Source organism: Podarcis bocagei (assembly GCF_964188305.1).
Source record: "Podarcis bocagei genome assembly, chromosome: 2".
Lineage (NCBI taxonomy): Eukaryota > Metazoa > Chordata > Lepidosauria > Squamata > Lacertidae > Podarcis > Podarcis bocagei.
The window spans coordinates 48,768,762-48,782,371 of NC_138126.1; the positions used below are offsets into that span (position 1 = coordinate 48,768,762).

Here is a 13,610-nt window from a genome sequence, read left to right on the forward strand (position 1 = left end):
CAGATTGAAAAAGGAACACGCCAGGGGTGCCCCCTGTCCCCTTTATTGTTTATTTCAGTCCTGGAGGTTTTGCTGAACATGATAAGGAAGGATCGGCAGGTACAAGGAATACGGGTCGGAGTGAAACAATATAAACTGAAAGCATTTGCAGATGACTTGGTTTTAACATTAGAGGAGCCAGAATCTAGTACAAAAAAAGTACTGGAACTGATACAGAAATTTGGTCGGGTGGCGGGTTTCAAGTTGAACAAACAAAAAACTAAGGTGTTAGGGAAAAATTTGACAGCTACTGAAACAGAAGGGTTTCAGAAGGAAACAGAACTAAACATTGTTAAAAAAGTGAAATACCTGGGGGTTAATCTCTCTTCCAAGAACCTGAATTTATTTAAAGATAATTACGAGAAATGTTGGTTAGAAGTTAAAAAAGATTTAGAAATTTGGTCAAGACTGAAGTTATCCTTGTTAGGCCGAATTGCAGCTATAAAAATGAACGTTTTGCCAAAGATGTTGTTTTTGTTTCAGGCCTTGCAGATTGTGGACAGAGTGGAATGTTTTGGAAAGTGGCAGAAGGATATCTCTAAATTTGTCTGGCAGGGCAAAAAGCCCCGAATAAAGTTTAAAATACTAACTGATGCAAAGGAGAGAGGGGGATTTGCCCTGCCGGACTTAAGGTTATATTACGAAGCTGCAGCCTTCTGCTGGATGAAAGATTGGATTTTGTTGGAAAACACTGATGTCCTGGATCTGGAAGGCTTTAATAACTCGTTAGGTTGGCATGCGTATTTGTGGTATGACAAGGCAAAAACATATGGAATGTTTAAAAACCATATTGTCAGAAAAGCAATATTTATGGTCTGGAAAAAATACAAAGACTTATTAGAAAGCAAAACTCCGAGGTGGGTATCACCAATTGAGGCCAAAGCTCGGAAAAAACCCAATATGGAGGCCTACTGGCCGAAATATTGGGAAATAATAGAAAATATTGGAGGTAAATGGAGGCTGCAGAGCTTCGAAAAATTACAAAGTATGGTGCAAGGTTGGCTACATTATGCCCAAATTAATGAGGTTTTTAAGCTAGACAAAAAAATAGGATTCCAGGTGGAAAAATCGAAACTTGAGATAGAGCTGTTAGAACCAAAGACCAAGTTATTATCGAGAATGTATAACTTGCTGCTTAAATGGAACACTCAGGATGAGACAGTTAAATCAGCTATGATAAAATGGGCTCAGGACATTGGATATAACATCATGTCAGAAGACTGGGAGAGGTTATGGACCACCGGTATGAAGTTTACTGCATGTAATGCTTTGAAAGAAAACATTATGAAAATGGTATACAGGTGGTACATGACCCCGGTCAAGCTGGCTAAGATATACCATTTGTCCGATAACAAGTGTTGGAAGTGTAAGGAAGCTGAGGGGACATTCTTACACCTTTGGTGGACCTGCCCAAGATTGAAGGCCTACTGGGAAATGATCTACAATGAGTTAAAAAAGGTGTTTAAATACACCTTCCCTAAGAAACCAGAGGCCTTCCTTCTGGGCATTGTCGGCCAGAAGGTGTTAAAGAAGGACAGAACCTTTTTTATGTATGCTACAACAGCAGCAAGAATTCTTATTGCTAAGCATTGGAAGACTCAAGATTTGCCCACACTGGAGGACTGGCAGACGCAATTGATGAACTACATGGAATTAGCCGAGATGACTGCAAGGATCCGAGATCTGGGAGAAGAAGCGATGGAGGAGGATTGGAAAAAATTTAAGGACTATTTGCAAAAGTATTATAAATTATATGAATCTTAAGATGTCGCATGATTTGGAATGTCAGCCCCAGCAATATAAGCAGATTATTTATGAAAGTTGAATTATCTATGGAAGAATCAAAGTTTAAATGGGTAAAAAAGAAACATTGTAAGATTTTTAAAACAATTGGAATATAAGAGATTTAAACTTGAATAGTAATTGAAAATACAAAAAACACACGAAACAAGGTAATAACTTGCTGATAACTTTATTGTCAAGAATGCATTATGGGGAGACGTGGGGAAGTTCGATAGAAATTTGAAATAAGTTGATGAAATGGTCTGGTTTTATTGTTCTTGTTTCTTCTTTTTTCTTTTCTTTTTTTATTTGCCTTTTCGTGTTCTTTTTTTTTTTTGTTTACTTTTTGTTATTGTTATATCTGTAATGTGGAAAAAGACGCAATAAAAATTATTATAAAAAAAAAAAATACTTTGCAATGAGTATTCTTGCAGCTGTTGTCGCATACATAAAGAAAGTTCTGTCCTTCTTTAACACCCTCTGGCTGACAATGCCCAAAAGGAAGGCCTCTGGTTTCTTGGGGAAGGTATATTTAAATACCTTTTTTAGTTCATTATAGATCATTTCCCAGAAGGCCTTAACCTTTGGGCACGCCCACCAAAGGTGAAAGAATGTTCCTTCAGTTTCCTTACATTTCCAACACTTATTGTCTGGCAAATGATATATTTTTGCAAGCTTGACTGGGGTCATGTACCACCTGTAAATCATTTTCATAATATTTTCTTTCAAGGCATTACATGCCGTAAATTTCACACCGGTGGTCCATAACTGTTCCCAGTCAGCAAACATAATGTTGTAGCCAATGTCTTGTGCCCATTTTATCATAGCTGATTTAACCGTTTCATCCTGAGTATTCCATTTTAACAGCAAATTATACATTCTTGAAAGTACTTTAGCTTTTGGTTCTAACAGTTCTGTTTCTAGTTTTGATTTTTCCACCTGGAAGCCTATTTTTTTGTCCTTATTAAAAACCTCCCTAATCTGACCGTAGTGTAACCAATCTCACACTTTATCCTTCAATTTCTCAAAACTCTGCAATCTCCATGTATCTCCATCTTTTTCTACTATCTCCCAATATTTTGGCCAATTGGCCTCCATATTGAGTCTTTTCTGAGCCTTAGCTTCCATTGGTGACAACCACCTTGGGGTCTTACTTTCTAGTAGATCTTTATATCTTGTCCAGACATTAAACACTGCCTTCCTGACAATATGGTTCTTGAAAGCTTTGTGAGCTTTAACCTTGTCGTACCACAAATATGCATGCCACCCAAATACATTGTTGAACCCTTCCAAATCCAAAATATCAGTGTTCTCCAGAAGTAGCCAATCTTTCAACCAGCAGAAAGCTGCTGATTCATAATACAGTTTCATGTCTGGCAGGGCAAACCCCCCTCTTTCTTTAGCATCAGTTAATATTTTAAATTTTATTCTGGGCTTTTTGCGTATCTTGATTTCAATGAGGCTTTTGACAAAGTTCTCCATTATATTCTTGCAGAGAAGCTGGCAAAATGTGTGCTGGGCAAGGTGGATTTACAGCTGGTTAAATGACCAAACCCAGAGCGCTCACTAATGGTTATCATCCTGGGAAAAAGTGACAAGTGGGATGCCACAGGGTTCTGTCCTGGGTCTGTTGTTGTTCAATGTCTTTATAAATGACTTGGATGAAGGATTGAGAGGATGAAGATGACACCAAATTTGCAGATGACATCAAACTGGGAGGGGTAGCTAATACCACAGAAGACAGAATCGGAATTCAAAATGTCTTTAACAGATTGGGACAGAACTCTACATTTAGGTAGGGAGAACCAGCTGCACAAATATAAGATGAGAGACACCTGGATTTCCAACAGTAAATACTAAAAGGATTTAGAGGTTTTAGACTATAAGCTTAACATGAGCCGACAGTGTAATGCAGCAGCAAAAAAACTAATACGATTCTAGGCTGCATGAACAGAAGTATAGTGTCCAGATCAAGGGAAGAAATAGTACCACTCTATTCTGCCTTGGTCAGACCACACCTGGAATACTGTTTAGGGAAGCTTTTAATATCTGAAGGACTATTGTATTTTAATATTTTGTTGTAAGCCGCCCAGAGTGGCTGGGGAAACCCAGCCAGATGGGCGGGGTATAAATGATCAATTATTATTATTTTTTTTTATTTATTTATTTATTTATTTATTTATTTATTTATTTATACTGTGTCCAGTTCTTGGTGCCACAATTTAAGACAAGCTGGAATGTGTTCAGAGGAGGGCAATCAAGACAATCAATGGTCTGGAAACTAAGCCTTATGAAGAATGGTTAAGGAGTTGGGTATGTTTAGCTTGGAAAAGAGACTGAGAGGAGATATGATAGCCATCTCAAATATCTAAAGAGCTGTCACAGTGAAGATGGAGCAAGCTTGTTTTCTCCTGCTCTGGAGGTAGGACCCAAGCTAATGGATTCAACTTACAAGAAAGGAGATTCCAGCAAAATATCAGGAAGAGCTTTCTGACAGCAAGGTTGTGGAGTCCAGAGATGAAATTGAGTTTATTGGAAAAAATACAATATCCCAAAGACAAACAGTACTGATGCATTTAATAAATGTATTTAACTTCAAACCTTCTTTTATATGCTTTAAAAAGGTAAAGGACCCCTGACAGTTAAGTCCAGTTGCAGACGACTCGGGTTGCGGTGTTCATCTCGCTTTATTGGCCGAGGGAGCTGACGTTTTGTCCGCAGACAGTTTTTCCAGTTCATGTGGCCAGTATGACTAAGCCGCTTCTGGCGAAACCAGAACAACGCACGGAAACGCCGTTTACCTTCCCGCCGGAGTGGTACCTATTTATCTACTTGCACTTTGACATGCTTTCAAACTGCTAGGTTGGCAGGAGAAGGACCAAGCAACGGGAGCTCACCCCATTGCCGGGATTCGAACCACCAACCTTCCAATCAGCAAGCCCTAGGCTCAATGGTTTAGACCACAGCGCCACCCACTTTTTACATTAGTTCATTATAAAAACTAGGATAGCAAAAACTAATTATTTATGATACCTAAATTCCAATTGACTTAGCACATAAAAGCAACTCCCAGACACAAGGTTGGGCAGTGTGTATGGATGACAAGACCCCCAATAAGCCTCACTGATGTGGTCACTGGCAGAGGAAGAGGAGTGCGGGGGGAGCACACCACCCCCGGCAGCAGGATCCTGGTGGCTACCATCAGGGCTGCCCCCTGCCCCCGCTGGGTGCCACGCCCCTGTGGGTGGTGTGCCACGCCCCCAGGACGCGCATGAAGCTCCACCACTGGATGTGGTCCAAAGGAAAGCAGAACAATATGTTTGGCACCAGCTTGACTGCAGGAGTTGCCGGAAGGAGTCATACAAGACACCATCCATAACAGATTCTGATATAAAAAGGTGTACTTTGCAACTTGGAGTAGACCCACTGAAATTGATGGAAAATTACTTAACTGATTCCAGTGGGTATACTATGAGACTGACTAATGTTAAATACCACCTCCCCTCTAAGCAACAGTAGCATACAGGGTACAATCCTGCTTTTTTAAAACGAAAGGTTCCTCTGCTATTGCTTTTACTGGGATTGTTCTCCAAAGTTTTGTACAAGTATTTGTTGGGCTCCTCTTAGAATATCAGCATAAAATTACATCAGCATAATACAAGTGCTGGGGGCTGGGGAGAAGCAAACAAATTTCTACCTTTTCAAACTACTTAGTTCAACAATTCCTGTTAACTAATCCATGCTCTTGGAAGACAATTACACTGAGCTCTGACAACATTGCCAACCCATTGCAGTGTGCCTTATGCCAAACACCATTGTTATATTATTGACCATGTTCACTATTACATATGCATATGAAAAAACAGAAGCTTTTTCATCAGGATTACCCTAATAGCATTAAGAGATTATTTTTAAAATTTCATTGGAAGAAAATTCACTTAAATGAGATTACTTATTACTTGACTGGTTTCCTATCATGCTGTTATGTTTAGGTAAGTGGAGTCCATTAGAATGCTATTTTTTATAAGAAACCTGATTTTATACATTAATGATTTCAAATAAAAGAGAAGTGCTATATTTGTGCGCTGGTTCTTTTGAGAAAGTTAAGTCTGATGCTCTGGTTAGACGAGATAACACTTTTTGTCCCTCTTGGTGCCCCCCCCTGGTGTCACCATTAGTTGCTAATTACTTGCAAACAAATAAACAATTAACTCCTCGTGCCTCTTGGTGGGAGAATCTTCATTGACATGCTAAAACTTTCTAATAAAAGATTTTAATTAATGACGTGGCGAATCCAACCCCCTTGTCAACAAAGCTATAAGGAGGAACTGGGAAAGAAAAACCTGAACTATGGTGCATTTGGTACCTAGGCTGACAGTACAAGAATGGCAAGCAGATCACTCTGTCCTCTTAATGCAACTTCTCACAACCATCAGGACAAATCCAATCTTGGGGAAAGCAAAAAGGCATCTTGTTCATTTTCCATTGAAAGCATTTTGGGGTTAGAGCGGAAAAAAGATGGCACAACTGCTGCAAAGCCACACAGGCCATGGATGGATAAATGCAGTGATTTGGGTAAGAGGGAAACCTTCATTTCTGTTTTCTTAACTTTTTAACCTGAGTTCAGGGCTTTAAAAAAGATAATTAACAAGCAGTGTACATCCATTAAATAAGCTGTAAAGAAAAAATCAGGTTGTTATCTTTCAGTTTTGTCTTTCTTAGGTTTGAAACGTATAACCCAACATTTCATGGTATTAAAATACTGCATTTGTGACTTTGCAGGAGAGGATTGCAACCCTTTTCTACGGTTTCCTGCCATTTCCTATGCAATCCCATTGTTTAATGCGATCAGCTACCCAGAGGCAGAAGAAAGGGTTCGGAAATGTGAAAACTATTTTGCAGTCAATGAAAAGCTTTCTTACAAAAGGGAATTGAGTTGGTACAGAGGTAGGAGGCCAAGAACTGCATTCACTCGAAGCCAGGTAGGGATTGAGTACATTTAACCTATTCATAAATCTAAGAATGGATGTTTTGCTTGGTGCATTGTTTAGTAAGAGGGTATTTATTAGCAAGAATCCAGAAATGCCTGTTTCACAAAAGTCTGTACAATCATTCATTTACTGAATAAAAATACGTATAGATGTTAACATGTAATCATCACTGTTGTTCAAAATAGCTTAGTTGATTACTGTTGATTTGTATTTAAGTTTAGAATCTGACCTCAGTTTTTATCAGGCGATTCAACTTTATTTTTTGCTGCAGTGAACAATAAATAAGTAATAGTGTTCCTCTTTATTCTCCTTAGATTGAAATACTGGAAAATGTTTTCAGAGTGAACTCTTATCCTGGGATTGATGTTAGAGAAGAACTAGCTCAAAAATTAGATTTAGATGAAGACAGGATCCAGGTAACTTTTGAATAGCATTATTTGAATCTTTCTGTGATTATGTCTGTCTGTCTGCTTAGCAGATCTCGCAGTGGTTGGAAATAATAATTAACTGCAGAGATTCTGACTCCTACTGTTTTGGGATTGCTTTTGGAGTACTTTATGGGAGAAAACAGGACACTGCATATATTTGCACTCCCTAACTCCACATATATTTGCCTAAATATAAACTTACTATAAAAGAAATGCATTTTATTTAACCCGAAAGCATGTACGGTATGTTGCCAGGATTTAAGACTTGGAAGTGTGATGTCTTGATTGTATAGTGAGAGGTAACTCATCCAAAATTCAATTATCTTTACTCCCAAGTAAGTGTGCTTAGGATTGCAAGAGAATGTAAAATTATGATTATATTAGGAATTTATGTCAGCAAAAACTAAGGCTACAATTCTAAGCATGCTTGCCAGGGAGTAGGCTCCATTGAACACAGTGGGGCTTACTTCTGAGTAAACATGCATGGGATTGGGTGCTGTACGTTTTTCAAACTTCTGTTTAAGTGGAATGAGAAACTTAAAATAGGATTTATTATAACTACAAAATGATGAAAGTGCATTTAGCAATCTGAGACTTATTATCCAACATTTGATTTAAAATTCCACATAGTTTTAAAAACTTTGTTTTATCTGCCTTCAGACAGACTGAAGTTATGTCTTACTAAGTGGACATAATTTGTATTTTCTGACCTGGTTGCAACTTGTTTTGGATGCTGTTCAGAATACTTTCTGACTCTGCTTCAGGTGCTGATGATGGACTTTTATCTTTGTTTTACTGCATCATTTAATGCTTTAAAAAATCAGGTCTCTTTTGTGGACTGCAGTGGATGACCAAGCATCCACGGCCCGCACTTTCTAGTAGCTTAGAAGTCTGGATAGATCCACATCAGAGACTGTGACAGTCTGATTTCATAAACCAATCACCAAATGCAGCCATTCCACAAGTTTTCTTCTCTCCTTTATCTACAAAGTGTTCATTTCAATCTAGCACCCAGATTGGGTATGTCATAGCTCAAAGAACATAGAATCATAGAATCATAGAATCATAGAGTTGGAAGAGACCACAAGGGCCATCGAGTCCAACCCCCTGCCAAGCAGGAAACACCATCAGAGCACTCTTGACATATGGTTGCCAAGCCTCTGCTTAAAGACCTCCAAAGTAGGAGACTCCACCACACTCCTTGGCAGCAAATTCCACTGTCGAACAGCTCTTACTGTCAGGAAGTTCTTCCTAATGTTTAGGTGGAATCTTCTTTCTTGTAGTTTGGAGCCATTGCTCCGTGTTCGCTTCTCTGGAGCAGCAGAAAACAACCTTTCTCCCTCCTCTATGTGACATCCTTTTATAGATTTGAACATGGCTATCATATCACCCCTTAACCTCCTCTTCTCCAGGCTAAACATGCCCAGCTCCCTTAGCCGTTCCTCATAAGGCATCGTTTCCAGGCCTTTGACCATTTTGGTTTCCCTCCTCTGGACACGTTCCAGTTTGTCAGTGTCCTTCTTGAATTGTGAGGAGAGGAGGAGAGCCCTGCTGGATCAGGCCAAAGGCCCATCTGTTCCACCATCCTATTCTCACAGTGGCAATATTTTATGTTAGTATGTGGTTGTACACTGAGGCTTCATTTTCCAACATAGCCCTTTCCTTTAAGTGGTGCTATGAAGATGGTTGATCTGTAACAAGCGTACCTTTTTTTTTGAACAATTTCAGATCTGGTTCCAGAATCGCCGGGCAAAGCTGAAGAGATCCCACAGAGAATCTCAGTTTCTAATGGTGAAAAACAATTTGTCTCAAAACATGATAAAATAATAGAATCACCCACCCAATACACTAGTGTATTGCTGAAGCGTGATGTGAAGCGTTCATAAACTGCAAACTCTTATCGAGGAATTATAACGTTGCAAATTTGCTTGGATGTTAGTCAACTAGTTCTGAAAGAGAAGAATGATTTTGCGAAGGAAAATAAATGGTGATCAAAGATGGGGAACTTGCGGCTCTCCAGATGTTATGGGACCCCAACTCCCATCAGCCTCAGCTAGCGTGGCTAGTGATCAGGCATGATGGGACTTAGAGCCCAACAACATCTGGAGGGCCACAGGTTCTCTATCCCTGCTGTAAATACTATTGTAGCATTATTCCTATTAATAAGGGGGGGGGGCATTTCCTCTGACAGCTTAGTAGCTTATTTTCAGGGGAAAGGGGGGGAAGCTATTTTTGCAGATAACTAACCAAAGGAGGTAGTGATGCATCATTGTAAATTGTGAGGACTAAACATACAACGGGGCGGAGAAGCTGTGACTTCCCAGATATTGTTGGACTCCAACTCCCATCATCCCCAGCCAGCATGACCGATGGTCAGGCATAATGGGACATTGAGGCCAACATCTGGAGGGCTACAAACATCAAGAAGGCTTTGCATACAATTCTGTAGCTCAGTTTTCCTTACAGCTGTGTCTCTGGCCCTCAGGAAGCTGTGTATGTATGGGGCCTGCACTATAAAATCCAAAGGATCCACATGAGAAGCTAAGTACAGACAGCTGCAGGGAATCCTGTTCTGGCAGAAGCATTTCTCTCTGTAAGATTTGAATCTTTTCTGCTATGTTTCCTACTATGATCCAGAGATGTGCAAATGTTTATTGGGTATTGACTTAAAAAAAGCTTTTTGCCGGGATGTTATGCAGCAAAAGGATACGGGGCATCCCACTTTGTGTGCATGTGTCTCTGCTTTGTGGGAACTTCATGAAAAGAAGAAAATGACATTCACATATGAAAGCAACATATATCATATTATGGGAATCTTTGCAAGATCAATCCCTGGGGAGGGAGAGCAAGCATTTTGTATCTTCCCACTTTCCTCAGGAAACAGGTTGCTCCTGCGATGATCCCTTTGTTGGTTTTTTGGAACCATTTCAGCTCAGTGTGTATATACGCCAAGATTTGCCAGTCTGTAATAACTACAACCCAGCTGACCTTTCAGAGGGTGCAAAGTCAGTACACATCCCGTCATTCTCAGAATGAACACAACTTGGGCTATATCATAAATACCTGCTTCCCTCCCCACATCTTTTAGAAACCATGTTGTTTGTATTTTATACTGTAGCAGATGCATTGCCTGTTAGTTTCCAGAGGAGTTTAAAGTGCTGATATTGACCTTTAAACAGTTCAGGACAAAGTTATTTGAAGGACTCTGTCCACCTGTACCCAAAGGAAGTTGCCTGGCCCTTAAGATTAGAATGTAAGATTAAAGAATATTAAAGAACATGAAAAGAAAGAAATAACAGATAAGATAGGAATAGAAGCCCACAAAAAAGTAAAGTATTTAGGTATATGGTAAACAGCAAAAAATATTAACATATATAAGGATAATTATGTAAAAGTTTGGCTAGAAGTTAAAAGAAATCTTGAAATATGGAACAGGATGAATCTATCCCTTTTAGGAAGGATCGCAGCAATAAAAATGATGTGCTTCCAAGAATGTTATTTCTTTTTCAGACAATACCAATAATAGCAGGCACTGCATGCTTCAAAGAATGGCAAAAGGAAATTTCAAGATTTCTCTGGAATGGGGAAAAACCGAGGATAAAAAATAAGATGCTTACAGATGTGAAAGAGAGAGGTGGTTTCTCACTTCCAGACTTAAAATTGTATTATGAAGCTGCAACCCTAATATGGATCCGAGATTGGATCAAACTTGACAGAGAAGAGATAACAGACTTGGAAGGACATGACAATAGGTTTGGATGGCATATCTATCTATGGTATGGAAAAACAAAAATCCATAAAGGATTCCGCAGTCATAATAAGAAAAGCATTGTTCAAAGTATGGGACAAATATAATGAACTATTAGAACCCAAAACACCTTGGGGGTCACTAAAAACATTGGGGGGAAAGGGAGTCTGGCCGACATATAGAGAATTGTTAGTAGAAGAGGAAGGGAAACTAGAATTGAAAGAATATGAGGAAATAAAGGAACATCTTCAAAGCTGGTTGCATCATAGGCAGCTAAAATATATTTTTCAAGAGGACAGTAAGAAAGGCTTTTTATACAGGATTTCTAAATTCCAAAAGGAAGTAATAGAAGAGAACTCAAAATTATAAAAGAAAATGCATAACATCCTTTTGGAATGGGAAACGAAAGATGAGGAAGTGAAATCAGTAATGATCAAATGGGTGCAAGACATAGGCCACAATATACAATTTGAAGATTGGATAAAACTTTGGAAAGTAAATCTGAAATTTACAGACTGTATATTGTTAAAGGAAAATTACATGAAGATGATGTATAGATGGTATATCTCACCGGTGAAATTGGCCAAAATATATAACTATGAACAGAGGGAATGTTGGAGGCGCAAAGAGGTTGAAGAGACATTTTATCATATGTGGTGGGATTGTAAAAGTGTTAAGGTATATTGGGAAATGATCTACAACGAATTTAAAAAAATGTTTAAAATAACATTTGTTGAACAACTAGAAGCCTTCCTGTTGAGTATATTCGGACAAGACCTGCCAAAAGATAAAAGGACATTATTTATATATGCGACGACAGCAAGAATACTACTAGCACAGAATTGGAAGACTGGAGAAATTCCAACAAAAGAACAATGGCAAGAAAAACTGATGAACTATGCGGAATTGGCAAAGCTGACACACAGACTTTGGGGAAAGGACAATAGGGATTTTGAAAAAGGGAACCTTTTATATTTGCAGATACAAAGAAAGATTGTTGATCTTATAGGCTTTAAATAAACATTCACAACTTTATGGATAGAGAATAGATAATGTAATAAAAGGAAAAATATGATATTTGTAGAAAATAGCAGAATATACTAATGAGGTTAATAAATCAGAAATGGAAGTTGAGGGAAGTCCAAAAGGGGGGAGGGAGAGACGTTTATGTAAGCTGTATGTTATAAGTATATTTGTAACTAAAGAAAAGGAAATTAATAATTTTTTTAAAAAAAGATTAGGAAAGCTTTGTTCACATGGCCACTGTCAATAAGATCTCTTAGACTGACAAACACTAGGGGCATGGGCTTTTCAGTGGTAGCTCCATATTTATGGAATTCACTCCTGAGGGAATTGATGTCTGGCCCTGTTTGTGTTAGCTTTAAAACCTTCTTTATTTCAATTTGCTTTTAATAAGGTGAGGGCCTGAGTACCTAACTGTTAAATTGTTGTGTTGTTGTTTAAAAATCTGTTTTATCTGCATTGCTGTACTGGGTTATATTGTATTCTAGAACTGCTGTTTTTAGCTTTTGAAATTGTAATGAGATGTTTTAGTTGTATTTTATGGTTTAAAATGTTTAAGTGGACCACCTTGGGAGGCCTTTACCCTGAAGGTGACCTATAACTTTGGAAAATAAATAAATAATGCCCAACATGTTGAGTGTGCTATTTTGCTAGGGGGCATCTAAAGAAATCTGTAGCCAGATGAAAACAACTTGGAAACTTCAACCGGTTCAAAATTCAGCACCCCGATTGCCTTTAAAAGTCATACAGCTCCCATTCTGAAACAGCTGCATTGGTTGCTAATTCATTTCTGAATTCAATTTAAATGACTTAGGTCCCAAATATCTGAGAGACTGCTTCTTTCCCTACAGACCCTCTCGGGCTTTAAGAGCAGCAGGAAAGGGTCTCCTGATACTAGCTCTGCAGATTTCAGAAGTTGGGGATTGGGTGGCCTAGTAGAGGGCATTCTCTGTGGCAGCTCCTAAATTGTGGAACTGCCCACAGAGGTGCAGGTGAATGCTGGAGACACACCTCTTTGCCCTGATCTTTGCCAGATGTGTGTTTTTAGGACCCACCCTATTCATAGCTGTCAACTTTCCCCCTTTTTTAAGGGAAATTCCGTTATTCCGAATAGGATTCCTCACAAGAAAAGAGAAAAGTTGACAGCTATGACCCTATTCCTGTGACTGTAGTGCAATTTTAAGTATTTTTAATACTGAATTTTAAATTGTTGTAACCCGCTTTGGGACCTGCTGGTTAATTCTTTTAATATAGTTATGATAATGGTAACAATAATAGATAAACTATTTCAAAACTGCTTTATGTTTACACTGTAGACATACACTAATGAAAAGCTGGTCTTTCCTTACATGGAAATGTCAGTCTGTTCACAGATGCCACCATACCTTTAAAGCACATACCTCCCACCCCCCTGCAAGAATACAGGGAACTGTAGTTTACCCCTCACCTGTAATGTCTTTCCTGGCTTCCTAACACAGCAGGTTGCTGCTGCTTAGCAAGGGGAGGGGCAAGGTGTGTGGGGAGTTTGGTGCAGTGCAGCACATAGAATCCTAGAGTTGGAATAGACCAAAAGGGCCATCGAGTCCAACCCCCTGCCAA

The 13,610-nt window shown here is 38.9% G+C and overlaps 1 protein-coding gene across 3 annotated transcripts; it reads left to right on the top strand.

Annotated features, from left to right (window-relative positions):
- The first annotated feature begins 4,022 nt into the window (after nt 1-4,022).
- On the top strand, nt 4,023-12,640 carry HESX1 (HESX homeobox 1). Of its 3 annotated transcripts, XM_081184342.1 has the most exons (6): nt 4,023-4,637; nt 6,258-6,396; nt 6,604-6,803; nt 7,127-7,228; nt 8,969-9,031; nt 10,751-12,640. In XM_081184342.1, the coding sequence occupies exons 2-6, from the start codon at nt 6,375-6,377 to the stop codon at nt 11,093-11,095; spliced, it is 732 nt and encodes a 243-aa protein (XP_081040468.1). In that variant the 5' UTR covers nt 4,023-4,637; nt 6,258-6,374; the 3' UTR covers nt 11,096-12,640. The 3 variants fall into 3 exon arrangements, with proteins under 3 accessions (XP_081040468.1, XP_081040467.1, XP_081040469.1); XM_081184341.1 differs by having other exon boundaries at nt 4,023-6,396; XM_081184343.1 differs by lacking the exon at nt 10,751-12,640 and having other exon boundaries at nt 4,023-6,396; nt 8,969-9,370.
- Nucleotides 12,641-13,610: the final 970 nt, after the last annotated feature.